General features: G+C 47.9%; 1 protein-coding gene across 2 annotated transcripts in view; it reads right to left on the bottom strand.

The window, feature by feature from the left end:
* LOC144722910 (mitochondrial glutamate carrier 1-like) overlaps window positions 1–17,603 on the bottom strand; it is a 117,987-nt gene that overhangs the window by 35,410 nt on the left and 64,974 nt on the right. For both annotated transcript variants that reach the window (XM_078601328.1, XM_078601327.1), the window contains exons 2-4: window positions 15,482–15,653; window positions 14,664–14,789; window positions 13,399–13,454 (exon numbers count right to left, since the gene is read on the bottom strand). In XM_078601328.1, the coding sequence (XP_078457454.1) occupies window positions 13,399–13,454; window positions 14,664–14,789; window positions 15,482–15,501 (202 nt within the window). In that variant the 5' untranslated portion in view covers window positions 15,502–15,653. The remainder of the gene's footprint in view (window positions 1–13,398; window positions 13,455–14,663; window positions 14,790–15,481; window positions 15,654–17,603) is intronic.

The following is a 17,603-nucleotide window of genomic DNA, read 5'->3' on the forward strand; positions in this document are numbered from 1 at the left end:
AAATCTGTCTGTCTGTCTGTGTGTCTGTGTGTCGCCGGACCATACGCAGTTTCATTGGACGGCGGTTGCCCCTGGCAACGGGTAGCGACGCATTCGCTGCCGGGTGGACGCCATTTTTAATTCCCGTTAAAAATATGCGCACGCATTTGTGGTATAAACTCGATATACCCAGCGTTGCCCGGGGGGAAAATACATGTACAATCTTATGAAAACTTTCAAACATTACATACCAATGAAAAAACAACTGTGTAATTACTTTTAAACCCGACGCGCCAAGAATCGATTCTCTGAATCGTGCAAAGGAATCGAAGGTTGTAGATTCCTTTAGATTCGGACGATTCCCGTTTACTATAAGTTGCTTAAAGTCCATATAAACTGCTACGAACGGGAAATATCCGGCGTTGACCGGGGCAAAAATGTAATTAAAAACTCCTGAAAAAATAAAAAAATAAAATAACAATGAAAATGAAACTCTATCATTCAAAATGTAAACCCCCAACATGCCAGGAATCGATTCTTTGAATCGCACAAAGGACTAATCGAAGGTTGTAAATTACTTTCGGATCGCGCTTCCTGTTTAATATAAGTTGCTTATAGAGTTGATATAAACTGCTACGAAAGGGAAATATCCGGCGTTGACTGGGGCAAAAATATAATGGTGAGGGCGGTTGTGAGTGGCGATTGTGAGTGGTGATTAGTGAGTGGTGAGGGGAGGTTGAGTGGTGAGGGTGAGTGGTGAGGGTGAGTGGTGAGGGTGAGTGTTGAGGGTGAGTGGTGAGTGGTGAGGGTGTGATTGGTGAGGATGAGTCGTGAGGGAGAGTGGTGAGGGAGAGTGGTGAGGGTGAATGGTGAGGGTGAGTGGTGAGTGGTGAGGGTGAGTGTTGAGGGTGAGTGGTGATTGGTGAGGGTGTGATTGGTGAGGATGAGTGGTGAGGGAGAGTGGTGAGGGAGAGTGGTGAGGGTGTGATTGGTGAGGATGAGTGGTGAGGGAGAGTGGTGAGGGTGAATGGTGAGGGTGAGTGGTGAGGGTGAGTGTTGAGGGTGAGTGGTGAGTGGTGATTGGTGAGGGTGTGATTGGTGAGGATGAGTGGTGAGGGAGAGTGGTGAGGCAGAGTGGTGAGGGTGAGTGGTGAGGGTGTGTATATATGTAAGGTTATTAAGAAATATATTTTTCACCCGGGCAACGCCGGGTACTTATGCTAGTAATAATACAAAACTCCGATCCAGGGGCCTGCCTTGGCTCCTCCCACCCTCAACCAGTATATATAAAAGGACGGTTTTCTTGGAATTTCTCTTACTTGATACAGCAATCGTGCTGTGACGGTTTCACCTGAAGACGGAAGCTTGTGTTGCCTCCGAAACGTCGTGATTTTTATTTTTATTTTACTTTTATTAATTCTAATTTTAAAAAAATACCCACGTGACTTTACCGAAAAAAACCTAAGAATATGAATCATTGCAGGCACCCCAAGACACATTCCCTGTGTAAACCAATCACACACAACATTCATTAAGCACAGTTATAACCAATTATCATTGATTCCCTTTCAATCATGCACTCCCACATTTTAACCTGTGATCCTTGGTCTGCTTGAAAGATGACAAACACTGAGGCGTAGTAACAACTGAAGACTGTCGCCTGTTTGAAAGCAATGAAGGTCACACTCAAGTTTATACTATATTAACTAACGTCGTGATTTTATTTATTTATTTTTTATTTTATTTCTTCACCTACGTGACTTTACCGAAAGAACCAAAGAGTATTAACTAGTTACCAATTTGTTACTTAAATTCCATGAAAACAATTCTGAAATGCACTTACAGATGCTAGTCAATTAATTGATTATTAAGTAATTATTAAGTTTGTGGTTTGAGTCCAATCCATCATTCATTCATTGATACCTTCATCATCTTCTGCTTCGACTACTGTGAAAATCATTCCACCAGTCTCCATGTCCTCGCCCATAAACAAAACCAAGTTTCGTGGAGTCTTAGATCGCTCCAGGGATTCAAAAAACAATTTCAGGTGAAGTTTTAGACTGCCCTCACTGTATTCAAAACCTTCCATCGATTCACTCCTATCTACAACTGCCTTCCTATCTCGCTCTACTGCTTTCCTTACTGCCATCAACTCCAACAACCCATAACTTTTATCAGTCCCAGTCAGTCTAGATTTGAAGCTTTCGTGACTGCAAGGATTCATATTCTTAGGTTTTTCGGTAAAGTCACGTAGGTAAAACATTAAAATTAATAAAAGTAAAATAAAATAAAAATCACGACGTTTCGGAGGTTTGTACACGAAGCCATACAAATATACAAACACAGACATAATTTCAACCGTGATGATGGTTACAAACTGAATAATCATTGGAAAGATGTGATTAACCATGCAAAAAGGATTTAACTACACTTATTTGGCCAATCTTATTTGAGAGACAACTATCACAGGTTTACCATGTTTAGTTGTTTCTCCTTTTCACACTATTGTTAGGTAGGCCAGGTTGAATCACAAACCGTGCCTCTCCATAACAAGGGCTCACCCTCTTAAGCCTCACCTTACCATATGAATAGGGAGTGTGCTGTACTTGGCCATTTCCCCCCTCTCCAACCATTATATAAACGGAGTGGTAGCTCCTGCAATCTCTCATTTACTTGATACAGGCATACAGCTGTCGTGGCTGTGACGGTTCCATCTGAAGACGAAAGCTTGTGTTGCCTCCGAAACGTCGTGATTTTTATTTTGTTTTACTTTTATTAATTTTAATGTTTTACCTACGTGACTTTACCGAAAAAACCTAAGAATATGAATCCCAGTCAGTCACTGCTCAAAGAGAGGCCTCGCTTTTTTCCTCTGCTGCCTTCGTGGTCTGGAACTCTCTCGACTCTGTCCCCACTGCAGCCTCCCACAGCTGACATATAGGCATGAGACCTTTCTCTTCTTTTCTTACACTCATTACACACACAAAGTGCTTTCCACAAATGAACCACAATACCTTCCTCATTTCGTCAAGGAGCATAAACCATCATGCGAACTCCGGTCATCCTCGCAGTGGCTTTTGGCTAACCATCGAACAAAGACGGTCACTGCATCGCAAGCTTTCATATGCGCTTCTGTGGCCGTCTGCAATGCTCTTCCTTCCATTATTCGGAAGCGACTGAAGCTATTCACTTTTAAATCATCTTAATTGAAAACTAATTTTAACATAACTGCTTTTCATGCTTAGTTTGTTGACTTTTCCCCGCACGTCCGATTAGCAACGGTTGACTATGTTAAGTAGTTCAACATACGTACATACATGTCGAGGACTGAATGTTTGTGTCCATTGCATTCGTGCTCACCACAACAAACCGTAAATCCCACACTCCCCTACCCTCATCCCGCTCGCTTTTGTAAAGCATCTTGGGATGCAGTTGCATTGAGACGCTATAGAAATTGATGTTGTTGAACATTGAAACACAACACTCCCATACTTCCAGTCGAGAATAAAAACAATTCCCGTCTCTTTTTATGCACAGAGCCCCTCCGCTTTGCCTCATTATATTCCCTGCTCCCATGGCCCTTTAACGTTGCATATCCCCCACAGCCTCTTTAAGAAGCAGTGGCAATTAGAGGATTTATAAAGCACAATTGTAATGTACAGGACTTTGAAAACCTGAAAACCCCACGGGTTGTCAGGCCTGTGTGCTGCCTGCCATGGTCGACACCGTGGAGACGAGCGAGAAGCAGGCGTGCCACGGCGCGTCAGGGCGGCCCTGCTGCTCGTAATCAGAAAACTCTGGCCCGAGTGTACAAGTCACTCCATTGCTGCGTGCCACAGCGGTGGTTGCTATTCATTATCACCATGGCTACGAGATGAAAACACGGTTACCTGGGGGAATGGGGTCCGCCCAGGGGGGTCACATTGCAAACGAGTTTGAAAATTCACCTTCGACACTGAAAAAATAGCACATTTGGTATCCACGCCATTCTCATGGCACAAAAGCTATCACACTCCTATAGCCTGTAAGATTTACTGAATATTTCGAAAATACAACAAAAAAATGCAGGTACCGTACACGGAAAGAGATTGTTTAAACTAAGTCCTGGCCAATAATGGCACAATCTTCTGTCGAATAAATTAATAGCAGCATATTAATTATGAAAATGTTGATTTGTTGTCCACTCAATTGTCTGTTCAGAAGCAAAGTGGATCTCGTCCATTCCTTCTTTAAAGGAGTGAAGACAGCAGCAGCATAGTGTTTATGATGTGGTCGATGCTTTTGGATTCGTGGCCACACTCGCAGGTCGCCACATTTTTGGTGCGCCATTTGTACAATATTATAGTGAGTCCAACTGAGTCGCAGACGTTATCTATTTATTCTGCATTAACACGTAACACAGCACAATCTACACTCGGATCTCAAATGCCCATCTAACCACGCTACGGCTGAACTAGACACGGTTCGCTATCCCGGTCCGGACCACAAGCTGGGTCCCGGACCGCGTTGCTAGAGGTTTCTTCTCCCCGACGTGGATCTTCCAACACCAACACTTGAAGAACCCCGAGCTCCTCACGGAGCCCTCGTTATATGCTCCCGGGCTGGGGCTGGCTCCGCCCTTAGCCCCGCCCACCTTCCAGGCTTCTCGAGCTCCTTCTCAAATGTTCCCGAGAGCTCTTCAGGACCACGTGACCGTCCCTCGGGCCCCCGTCCACCGGTGGCCCCCCTCCAGTATCGTCCGGTCACTCTACAACAGGTCAGCCAGAGTGTCATGCCCCAGAGTAACCCTGGCTGGCTGACGCTCCCTCTCGCTCTCTCACTGGGAGCCGGTATCGCACACTGCTCACGGTGCGTGCGCGCTAACCAGCGCTCACCCAACCACCCCTAGGGTTGGTACTGCAGTCCGTAACCCGGGCTGCCCGCAATGACAACATTACCGGCCGTGACTTCGCAAGTCCCGGCACCATACAGGACAGTCACTACAATATCACCAGCAGAGGGAAAACTACAGACTAAGCAGCTTGCGTGTATCTGTCCTAGTGAGCATCTTAATTATACAACTGATCCATACAACAGTGGCCCTGATCGTGTCCCTAGCTATGCCAAGTGGGGATTGAGTAGCGGCAGTTATCTCAAGCGGAGCAGAGGAAGCCGTCTCTTGCTCAGTGCTGATTGGGTGATTCAGCTGGGTTGATTTAGCAAGTAAAACACGATGCTGAATGCTTCAGAAGTTGATGCTGAAGTTAATCTTGGCTCAAGCCTTCTTAGAATCTAAACAACCAATTTAAAAGTCAACAACAGATAAAACAATACCACTAAGTCAGCGGTGATGAGGAAAAGTTCTACACGTGAACGAGACTTAAAGTGGTCTCAATAAGGTGGTTATTTGTACTTCAGATTAATGTTGTTTTATAATCCACTGAGTAATCCACTAAATTGTAAAACTGAAGTGGATATATTTCAGCTGGTGACTGATGATAGTAAACTACCTTCATGCTAATCAGTGGCTGCCTTAATACACGTGAGAACAATGGAAAGATAGGCAGGAAGAGGGCAGACCACATCTTATTATGTGATGGGAGTCTAATGTCAAGAGACTAATAAAAAAGACTTTCAGTCTATTACTTAAAGTCTGCTCAGAGACGACTGTCAATCACTAATCTAAAAACCCATCGGAGGCAAGTCAATCTATAATTTAAACACCCCAACAGAAACCAGCGCATTAGTGTGGTGTTTAAAACATCATAACATATTTATAAAACCACTCCACTGAAGACCATTTTCATCTAAAGATCACACAGAAACATTTAGCCACGAACACAGAAAACAATTATAAAGCTCAAACTAGCGAATACAAATTTACAAAAGTTTTGCCATTTTAGGAATGTGAGAAAGAAGAGACACGTGATAAAGATTACGAGCCAGGAGACACGGATGGAGAACGTTAGACGGAACTCGTCTCAGCTGGTGTTGGCATGATTGTGAGCAACAATGATCATGGTGGTGGTGGTAGTACAGTACAACTCGTGGTAATGCACACGCGTGCTTCCGCTGGCCTTGTGAATCTATCAGCAATACCAAGATGAGAATGGGCTTTGTAGTAATATTTAAAACTTTGGAACTTTTTTCCTTGCAATCATGAAACCAGAATCAAAATGATAAATTAATGTCCAAGTGTTCCTATAAGGTCATTTGGAAGAGGCTTTGGCTTTTGCAGAATTGGGGTGAGATTCTGGACACATGTGGCCACATGTTGTTACAAGTTGAAGATATATTTGAAATAAAAAAAACATTCTGAAGTCAGACCTGTGTCGTGCACTCTCTTCTTATTTGTTAACAGATGAGGAAATAATTAACCAGGAAAAAAAACGTCTTTTAGACAAACATTTGTCCAAGTTGCCAAGGGCATCAACCTGGTTGTGTCAGCAATAAATCAAACGTCACAGTCAAGTTCAGTGGTAGGAACCCGACACACCGATAACAAAGAACCAAAGGGCACACGTCAATACTTGTCACAGCGGGGTTTAAAGGTGCCCATAGCTCAATTAAACACAGAAGCTGCATCAAAAAGGTGACGTTTCATAGAGCAGGGTTAAGTGTTCCAATGGAGGCATTCCATATGCATTGCTTCACGTGTATATAACCATTGTCAAGGTACGCGGAACTCAGGCCAGTGCTGTAAAATAATATACACGTCAAACGTTTAGTTCTGTTGATTTTTATTGTTTTAAGATCTTTGTCATTTCTCCCCCAAATAATATCCAATTGTGCCCATGGTGTCAGTGCACACGCGCTCCTGTGACGGAACAATCCCAGAAAGACGACGTCAAATAACTGCTTCTGAAGTCACTTCGACAGGCCTCTATCCACACGAGGATCATGTGCTTTTACATGCTCTGCAATGATTGTGCATCGCATGCCATTCAAACGGAATTGTTTAAATCTCAGAGCTGAAATATAAACATGAAAATCTAATGGTTGACCTTGCTGAGACGATCTACTCACTACAACTGAGAACCTGGTGAAATCACAACGAGCTGCCCAGATTCGAACCCAGCCCTTATCTGTAGAGGCTCGATGCCCTCATCCCTGAGCCACCCTAACCACCTCTTCTTCAATATGTTTTTGAAAGGAAATATTTGGCACCGTTTAGAATAACCCACTGCTCACAAGACAAAGTGTGCTAAAATGTGTCAGGCAGATATAATATATTAACATACACGCCTTATGTTTAACTGCTTTAAAGTCTACTTGTTTAAGTAACACAATCATGGCATGGCTTTGAGGTCAATGAGCATCTTCAGCAAGGTGTGGCTGAAGATGCTCATCTTGTGGATGGTTGCAGAAAAGGCAATCATCCACAAAATAATTTCACTGCAGGAGCAGCTACAGTGAGGGAAAAAAGTATTTGATCCCCTGCTGATTTTGTACGTTTGCCCACTGACAAAGAAATTATCAGTCTATAATTTTAATGGTATGTTTCTTTGAACAGTGAGAGACAGAATAACAAAAAAAAATCCTCAAAAACGCATGTCAAAAATGTTATAAATTGATTTGCATTTCAATGAGGGAAATAAGAATTTGACCCCTCTGCAAAACATGACTTAGTACTTGGTGGCAATCACAGAGGTCAGACGTTTCTTGTAGTTAGCCACCAGGTTTGCACACATCTCAGGAGAGATTTTGTCCCACTCCTCTTTGCAGGTCTTCTCCAAGTCATTAAGGTTTCGAGGCTGACGTTTGGCAACTCGAACCTTCAGCTCCCTCCACAGATTTTATATGGGATTAAGGTCTGGAGACTGGCTAGGCCACACCAGGACCTTAATGTGCTTTTTCCTGAGCCACTCCTTTGTTGCCTTGGCCGTGTGTTTTGGGTTATTGTCATGCTGGAATACCAATCCACGACCCATTTTCAATGCCCTGGCTGAGGGAAGGAGCTTCTCACCCAAGATTTGACGGTACATGGCCCCATCCATCGCCCCTTTGATGCGGTGAAGTTGTCCTGTCCCCTTAGCAGAAAAACACCCCCAAAGCAGAATGTTTCCACCTCCATGTTTGACGGTGGGGATGGTGTTCTTGGGGTCATAGGCAGCATTCCTCCTCCTCCAAACACGGCGAGTTGAGTTGATGCCAAAGAGCTCCATATTGGTCTCATCTGACCACAACACTTTCACCCAGTTGTCCTCTGAAGTTTGCCAATGCACATCTGAATGATTCAGACGGGCATGTATATGTGCTTTCTTGAGCAGGGGGACTTTGCGGGCGCTGCAGGATTTCAGTTCTTTATGGCGTAGTGTGTTACCAACTGTTTCTTGGTGACTATGGTCCCAGCTGCCTTGAGATCATTGACAAGATCCTCCCGTGTAGTTCTGGGCTGATTCCTCACCGTTCTCATGATGATTGCAACTCCACGAGGTGAGTTCTTGCATGGAGCCCCAGGCCGAGGGAGATTGACAGTTCTTTTGTGTTTCTTCCATTTGCGAATAATCGCACTAACTGTTGTCACCTTCTCACCAAGCTGCTTAACGATGGTCTTGTAGCCCATTCCAGCCTTGTGTAGGTCTACAATCTTGTCCCTGACAGCCTTGGAGAGCTCTTTGGTCTTGGCCATGGTGGAGAGTTTGGAATCTGATTGATTGATTGCTTCTGTGAACAGGTGTCTTTTATACAGGTAACAAGCTGAGATTAGGAGCACTCCCTTTAAGAGTGTGCTCCTAATCTCAGCTCGTTACCTGTGTAATGCGGGCGTAAGCGACCTTCCGGAGGTGACGTCACGGGGGGTGGAGTCATGTGACGTGGGGGTAAGGTTCGGGGCTTTAAGCGGGTAAACCGGAAGGGGAAGGTAGTCGGGGTGTGAGCGGAAAAGAGTGAGGCCACGCGGGCAAGTGTGGAGAGGGGGGGCGCCGACGGCGATCGGGAGCCAACCCCGAAGATAAGAGGAAGCTGCGGAGTGGTGTGCAGCTGGGGAGGAGACAGCCAGGAGGGCTGCGTGTTAGAGGCAGCGGTGTGGCTGCCAGGAGGAGCTGCGGAGAGAGAGAGAGAGGGGGCTGCTTGTTAGAGGCAGCGGTGTGGCTGCCAGGAGGAGCTGCGGAGGGAGAGAGAGAGAGCAAGAAGCTGTGAGAGCTGCGGAGGGAGAAGAGCAGCAGAGAGTACAGCCAAGGGGGGCTGTGTGAGAGAAACAGCAGCGGAGCTGCTGTTGTGGATCGGGCCGACATTGGAGTCAGCACCGTGGAGAAGCTACAGAGTAAAGACAGCCGTGTGGGTGTACAGCACGAACCGAATAATAAAGGACACTGAGCCAGACATCGTGGTCCAGTCGTTTATTACACTGGTGTCGGAAGTGCAACGGCATGTCGAAACAAGTGAGGAAGAAAGTTAATCCGGCGCCTGCATCGGCTTCTTCGTCCGACGACGACGAACTCCCTCCAACCACGGATCCTGTTGGGGTGGTGGAGGAGAGCCAGGCTGAGGCGACCACGGGAACGGGTGTGGAGGATGTTGGCGCGGTGGCGGGTCCGTCGACATCATCAGACGCGGATCAACGATGGCAAGCGATGGCGGTACAACTGGAGGCACTTCAGGACGTCCTGGCGCATCTATGCCATCTCGTCGCGCCAGGGACGATGGATGATGCAAGTGGTGCTCCGCGGGCCGCCACGTTGCCTGTCCTGCCGCCGCCATTGCCCACGCGGCAAGAAGCCGCCATTTTGCGCGCTCCGTGGCGCCAAACCGCCATCTTGGCCACGCCGCGGGCCGACGCCATTTTGAATTTGCCATCACAACCACCACCATTGGAAGACGGCGGGAAGAGGAGTCGGAGTCGCCACCTTACAACGGTTAAAGAATTTTCCGTCGGTGGGGACTGGAGCGCGTTCGCCTGCCGCTTCTTGGCGGCGGTACGCACAGCAAGATGGACCGATGCGGAGGCTTTGGAGGTGTTGCCGACTCTCCTGGACGACGAATCTGTCCGATTCTTCCGTTCCATAGCGACCGATAAGAAGGCAACTTTATGTGGTGTTTTTCAAGAAATGGCCGATGCTTATGAGCCACCAGATGATGCGCATCGGCGATTCGCTCAACGACAACGAGCACCAGAGGAGTCGCCCGTGGCGTTCAGGGGTGCGGTGCTGGAGCTGGCCATGGCAGCTTATCCTGAGACGCCACAGGACCTGCTGGAGCCTCTCATATTAGGGAAAATGTTGGAGCTGTCTCGGGATCTAGGGATCCCCATGCCTGTGTGTGGGCATGAGAAGCTAACTTCCCGGATGGCTGCTAAGTGTCTCGATGCGCAATTCAACCTCCGTCGCTGGAAACAAGTGACGGCGTGGACGGGGGAGCCCGTCAAAGAAGAGGAGGCGCTGGGGTGGAACCCTGCGCAGGCCGTCTATGTTCCGGATGACCGGGGCCCTCAACAACTGACGGCCGCCTCCGCTCCATGGACGGGACGCGGCGGGCCGAGACCGCGCGCGGTGCTACCAGAACGGGGCCGTCAGGAGGCGAGGCCTGCGCTTCGGCGCAACGAGGCCGAATGTTTCCGCTGCGGGCGTAGGGGCCACTACGCCAGAGACTGCTGGGCCCGCTTCCCGGCTCCGCCGCAGCAGGAGGCCTCGGCACCGGTCAAGTCGGCTAAAGATCCTCCGAAACAGGCCGGCCGTGACATTGCGGGGGACGAGGGGCCCTGCTCGGAGGACGCCTGCCAGGTCTGCGGGACCTTCGAGCCCTGCAGCCCTTCCGACCCAGCTGCGGGCACGGTCACAGGACAAGCCCAAGACTAACTCTTTAGGGACACGGGACGTCGGTGGACTTCCAGCTGCGACAGGGGGATTACCCCCTGTCATTCCTCGACTTTCATCGCGTTCCCGTTCTGCGAGTGGGCCGCCGACCGTCCGGGACGGGCCGGCGACCCGCACACGTTCCAAATCGCTTACGTTTCGTTGATTGTTGCTGTCTTGTTAATTTTTTCTTACAGTTGTATTTATTGCATGCTTTTGTACGATCGTTGATGTTCATTGCGTTGTTGTTGTTCTTGTTGTTACATTATATGCTTAGTGTCCTTTAGGGGGGGAAGCTCGGTTCGCCGCATTACGATTTGCTATTGGTCAGCCGAGGTCGGCTGGGATTTTTCTACGGGGGAGGGTGGTGTAATGCGGGCGTAAGCGACCTTCCGGAGGTGACGTCACGGGGGGTGGAGTCATGTGACGTGGGGGTAAGGTTCGGGGCTTTAAGCGGGTAAACCGGAAGGGGAAGGTAGTCGGGGTGTGAGCGGAAAAGAGTGAGGCCACGCGGGCAAGTGTGGAGAGGGGGGGCGCCGACGGCGATCGGGAGCCAACCCCGAAGATAAGAGGAAGCTGCGGAGTGGTGTGCAGCTGGGGAGGAGACAGCCAGGAGGGCTGCGTGTTAGAGGCAGCGGTGTGGCTGCCAGGAGGAGCTGCGGAGAGAGAGAGAGAGGGGGCTGCTTGTTAGAGGCAGCGGTGTGGCTGCCAGGAGGAGCTGCGGAGGGAGAGAGAGAGAGCAAGAAGCTGTGAGAGCTGCGGAGGGAGAAGAGCAGCAGAGAGTACAGCCAAGGGGGGCTGTGTGAGAGAAACAGCAGCGGAGCTGCTGTTGTGGATCGGGCCGACATTGGAGTCAGCACCGTGGAGAAGCTACAGAGTAAAGACAGCCGTGTGGGTGTACAGCACGAACCGAATAATAAAGGACACTGAGCCAGACATCGTGGTCCAGTCGTTTATTACACCTGTATAAAAGACACCTGGGAGCCAGACATCTTTCTGATTGAGAGGCGGTCAAATACTTATTTCCCTCATTGAAATGCAAATAAATTTATATCATTTTTGACATGCGTTTTTCTGGATTTTTTTGTTGTTATTCTGTCTCTCACTGTTCAAATAAACCTATCATTAAAATTATAGACTGATTATTTCTTTGTCAGTGGGCAAACGTACAAAATCAGCAGGGGATCAAATACTTTTTCCCTCACTGTGTAATAAACGACTCGGTCAGGCTTTCTTGGTCTCCGTTGTGTCGTTTATTAGGTTCTTCGTACCGCACCCCTCCGCGCACGCTCCGTGTGGGCCGCTCTCCGCTGGTGGCCGCTCCGCTCCCTCTCTCCGTGTGCCCCGCACACGCGCCAGCCACACCGCTCGCTCCGTGTGCCCCGCACACTCCGCTAGTCACTTCCTAGCTACGTGTGCCCCGCACACTCGGCTAGTCCTCATACCCCTCTAGCCCCGTCGCCGCACACCACGTGGCAGATGGCGCCTTTGCTCCCGTTCCGCCCAGAGTGGCTTCCCCCTATTCTCACTCCGTTCCAAAACTCCCGATCTCTTCCGGCTCTCTCCCTATATCCTTCCCATCACGTCACCCTGACTCCTCCTTCCCGTACTGCCCCCGTTTCCCATTGGAGCCGAGATGAGCAGTGGCTCCTCCCACACGCTCCTTCGATCCGGCTCCGCCCCCCAATGCTCCGGCCCGCGTGATTGGCGTGGAGGCCAACAACCACCCCGTTTATGCTCGCATTACAACTGTATAACCCATTGCCTCAAATGTAAAGTTCTGCATGAATGCTGATTTATTAGTACTCATTGCACTTGTGTGTGCATATTCTCAGGCTGGATTCAAGCTGTAATAATAAGATATATATATATACTCTTTGGTTCTTTCGGTAAAGTCACGTAGGACGACCACTTGTGTTGCGATCGAAACGTTGTGATATTTTTTTAATACCTACGTGACTTTACCGAAATAACCAAAGAGTATTGATTACTGCAGTTAGGAAAGCTTCAAATCAAGATATATATAGATGCTATTTTTAAAATCCTTTATATTAAGTTCGCTTGCTTGCTTGCGTGCTTGCTTGCTTGCTTAGGACCGTGCAAATCTTTCGGTCGTTTTTTAACCCACTTCCCGTGATCCAATCGAGCTGACATTTTCCACACAGACTCGTTGTGCGTGACAATTAATGTTCAAAATGTTACACTTATTAGGACAAAAATATTATATTAAATTACCAATTGCTTAATGGTGCAATGCAATCATCTGACCCATAGATGGCAGCCATCTCAAGGACGAGAGGGACTCTAGCCGCCACGCATATAAAGGATTTATAGTGAAAAAATTTGTTTTTACGGGTTATACTTATTATGTATTGCATCGCTGGAAAATTGTGTAAGTGGTCCAGCAAAAAGACCCCAGTTTTTAGCAATTACCGTTGATAAGATTGCTCCATCAGTCTCGTGATTAAAGACCCGGGCATTAACATGCTGCTGGATTCGTTGACGTGCCCCAGACCTGTCAATAATACTCCAGCAGGAAACACGCTGTATTTGTATTAAGGGCTGAAAGTTGTGAGGAGAAGCACTCTTGAACCCAGCCCCGAGCACAACGTTTGAGTGGCAATGACATGCGCTGGTAGACACATACCTCGGTACATCCCAAAGTATCCATCCGATCGCACGGTCTTGATGAGACAATCAAACCTGCAATGCCACACACCAGGCAATTAGACAACGGTGAGTAGGCCACTCCATGCGGGCCACAGGTCCCACAGTGTCTCGCCGAGTCCAAAAGCAACGTGACTCCAGCATGTGTGGGATTTGGCCTCTGAGCCTCCTTGCTTGAGAACGCAGCACCAGTCAAATTAACCTAAATGGTGAAGGGGAAACTGCAGGGATGGGGGCGTTTAGTTTAAAGTGATTTGATAATTATTTAATTTCTGCCCATAGTGGGTGAAAACTAAGATTATTCAGGGTTGATTAACCCCAGATTACACCACTCTAGGTGAGTCAAGCAATTTTCACAAGTTATAGCTGTGGTAGTTTGATTGTTTTTTCTTGTTTTTTATTATCTCATTTGTATTGTTTCTCATGCTTTCCTCCAGTCCTGCTTGCTCCATTAGCCTACACTGTCCCCTCAATCCTGCCCGTGCGGGCGACAGAGTTGTGCGTGTGTGGGGCACGTCTCCCCGGGGCCCGTGCGAGCGTGTGGAGTGCCTCACAGCAGGATACGGCCTCGGCCACCCTCACGCTCATGCATCCACCAAGAGCACGATCAACGACGGCTTTATTTAGTCTAAGAGAATCGTCCTTGACCGATGCATTACGCAGCCATCAAGTATAAACGTCGTGCACCCCCTTCATTAATTAATTACTATGGTTTTTGGCAGTAACAAGTGGACAAATCAAATGTTCAATCCGAAGGTGGAAAGTGCATGTTATTTGCACCACATGCAACGCTGCAGTTTTATGTGTGGTCAGTAGTTAAGATGTTGAATATGCAATTGAAATTCCTTAATATTATCTTTGATCTTTTAAAGTCATTTGGATGTTTTCAGATCGATGCACACATTTCAAATATAGGCAATCCAAGTCTACTCTTCAAGAACAGCCAAGTCCTCTAAGTGACCTTTGATAACCTCACAATCAGGCAGTGTCACTTTAATCCATATTTGTTTTTCGATTAGGCCACATGGGAGTAGGTTTGCCATTAACACTCCACCACGTGACAAGATCGTCACGTTTACAAAGATATATATGTACGTGCCAATGTATTGATCAAATTCTGACCAATAAAAACCACCGGTGGCTTGATTCATGACTGAATCCAGCAGTGCCTCAGCATTTAACAGCCCTGATTGGAACGTGGTGAAGTGTGGAACCCCCCTGGTAAAGGGCGAGGCAAGCGCTCACATGTTTCGGTACATGCGCTGTCCCTCCTGCTGGTTTTGCAGGCGCGTCTTGGCCAGGTCGATAGGGAAGACGCACGTGACCCCGATGAGCCCGGCGATGCCGCCATTGATCAACTTGGCCGGAAGGCTGCACGCAACATCAACAGTTCACCGCCGTGAGCAAGCACAGCTTCCACCATCGCAAACCACAACACAGGTACACCACCCCGCAGCTACACCACGACACAGCCACATCACCACACAAGTACATCACCACGCAGCCATACCACTCCGCATCCACACCCCCACCGTAAGCCACACCACCACACAGCAACACCACTACAAAGCCACACCACCACACAGCCACACCACCACGCAGCCACACCCCCATCAGCCAAACCACCACGGAGCCATAACACCATCCAGTCACACCACCACACTTTAAAATGTCCCAGTTCATACTGCAAACAGCATGTTATAAATATAGCATACATTTCAAATTGCTGGAAGAAAATTATTTCCAATGTTTCACATTTTCCAACCATTAACACAAAATGTCTAATATCTACATATGTGCCAGACAAAGAGAGCCTATGTGGTTTGCTAAGTGATGACAAGGGGAGAGAACATCGAGGTGGAAGGAGAGACAGGGAGAGGCTTGGGTTTCGAATAGGGAGTGGATTTCCAATAATGGAGGCATCTTGTTGGCAATGCCCAGGCCAGGGCTGGGATGGGCGGTCCCAAGTGCTATCCCAAGGGGGCCTGGGACCGCTCTCATTTGTTTATTCGATGGAAAGATATAGAATTCGTGGCTCGCATCCCAGAAATCCGCTTGCTCACCTCAGTGGTTTCTCGGCCATTTAACAGAAAGCTCTGCTGCGAGGTGTGGACGTGGTCGCTGATTCACGGTCGCTCCTGTCTCTGCTCCGTTCCTTGCTCCGTGCGTCTGTAAGGGCTGAGCTGCTGCTGCTGTCCCAGCTGTCGCCTTATGGATCCAGGACTCGACTCCTACCTACGAGTAAACAGCAACATGGGTTCAACTGAAATAACATGACCGAGGGCTACCTTAGGTTACGTAACACAGGGGCAAATTCGAGTTGCACGACACGGGCACTGAAGGAACTAAAAGCAACGCCAACATGAAGTCATGCAATAGATGAGCAGTACAGCACTGGCTGTACAATAGAGGAGCAGTACAGCACTGGCTGTGGTAGTGCCAAGGCCATCGGTCACCTGCTGCGGATACTCCACTCGGGCACCCTGTGGAGGAAAATCCCTTGAGTTATACTGTAAATACAAAGCAGAGGATTCAATGCCTCTTGCACCCACTGCCTTACGAGTCCAGTGCTCTTATGCACGTAGAGTAACAAACACAGCTATCACTGCCGCCTAAAACACCCATCTCTGCCCATTAAAGTTCACCTCTCCATTACTATGCAGTCCATCAGGAACGTAGCTTGCTCGTGCAACATATCTCCTGACCTCCCTCTCATGCTCTCCCATATGATTAACATCACATCCTAAACAAAGTCATCGACCAACGTGCACGCCTTCACGTCACACGGTGGGGGGGGGGGTTAAACCGCAGACACAGGCGTGGCTACGACACGCGGCTCTCGGGTTGGGGGATGGCTAATGCATGAGAGCGGCCAGAAGGTGGCATAAGATTGAATCGTCAGAATGTCAAAATTAGCATATGTATTTATACTGGCGTAATCCTATGAGCAATGAAGCTCTTTTTTACAGATGTCTAGTAGGGGCGGGAAAAAAACTTTACAAAAGCAAAAAATATATAAAAACACGATAGTAGTGCAAAATACAAGAAAGGTAATCAAATCACCCAAAACACATACAAGTACAACTAAACCATCCCCATCCTACCAGACAAAGCCCACTGAGGTATTCACTTATTTTTCGGAAGCGACCCTTCCACAAATGACGCCAATGAATGGTCGGGGGGATAGTGATTCCGATTTGGTAGTGGAGGCGTGAGAGCGCGTGAGCTCGGAAATAATGTCACCATTCGCAGCGGTGCCAGGGACTCACTCCCTTCCCCCCCCCCCAGCTACGACCAAGCCTATCCCTCTATTTCAATCCCTCTTGTTCTAGCGTCATTACAACTACACCACCACTTACAAATAACCCAATTGTTAATTTCAAATCATTATCATCCTATGTTAAATTAAATAATTGATGTAAAGCAGCATGGTAAATGCACTCTATAAATCGAGATAATATTAGAAGAACGGGAGACGACGCGTGCCAAGTGTGCGAGTCTCACGCTGAATGCGTCCCCACTCGAGGGCTGGGACATCACAGATTGCTAGAAATTTTCCGCACTGAGGCTGGGCACTGGAGCCCTCCTGTGAGCTTTCATAAAGCTACGTCGACGGCAGGGGTTAGCGACGGTGTCCATGCAGCTTCATCACAGGCGTGAGTGGGAATTCCTATTACGTACAAGGACCCGAATTACGAGCATGACTTTGGAATTGAGTATTTTTTTATCAATTGACATTGTACTTTTAATTTTAAATTAATCAACGGGGGAGAGGGCTTTTAATGTAAACCTCGCATTTGTCTTTATCCAAGGGCGTTTCCTCATTTGTCAATTCGGAAAATGTGGGGCAGAGAAACTCCCTCCACCAGGCTGGTGGTGGAGGTCTCCTCCGCTATCAGCGGCACAAACTCCAGCTGTGCCACAATAAACCTCAAGCACATTCGCAGCAGTGTTATTTCATTTAAATCATTGTTTGAGTTTTGTATTATTTCATTCAAGTTAAACATATTGGTTACAGCAATAATAATTTACCCCATGCCCTCTGCTCCTGGCCATGTAGCGCACTTATTTCACATCTAATTACGGAGCACTAAAATAATATCTCGCGCATCACGCTATGAACTTGGCCGCCTGAGTATGATTCCTAGCCATAGCTAACATCAGTGGGGAGTGATATCAGAGGCA

The sequence above is a fragment of the Lampetra planeri genome, chromosome 16 (genome assembly GCF_965212315.1).
Source record: "Lampetra planeri chromosome 16, kcLamPlan1.2.h2, whole genome shotgun sequence".
Taxonomy (NCBI): Eukaryota; Metazoa; Chordata; class Hyperoartia; order Petromyzontiformes; family Petromyzontidae; genus Lampetra; species Lampetra planeri.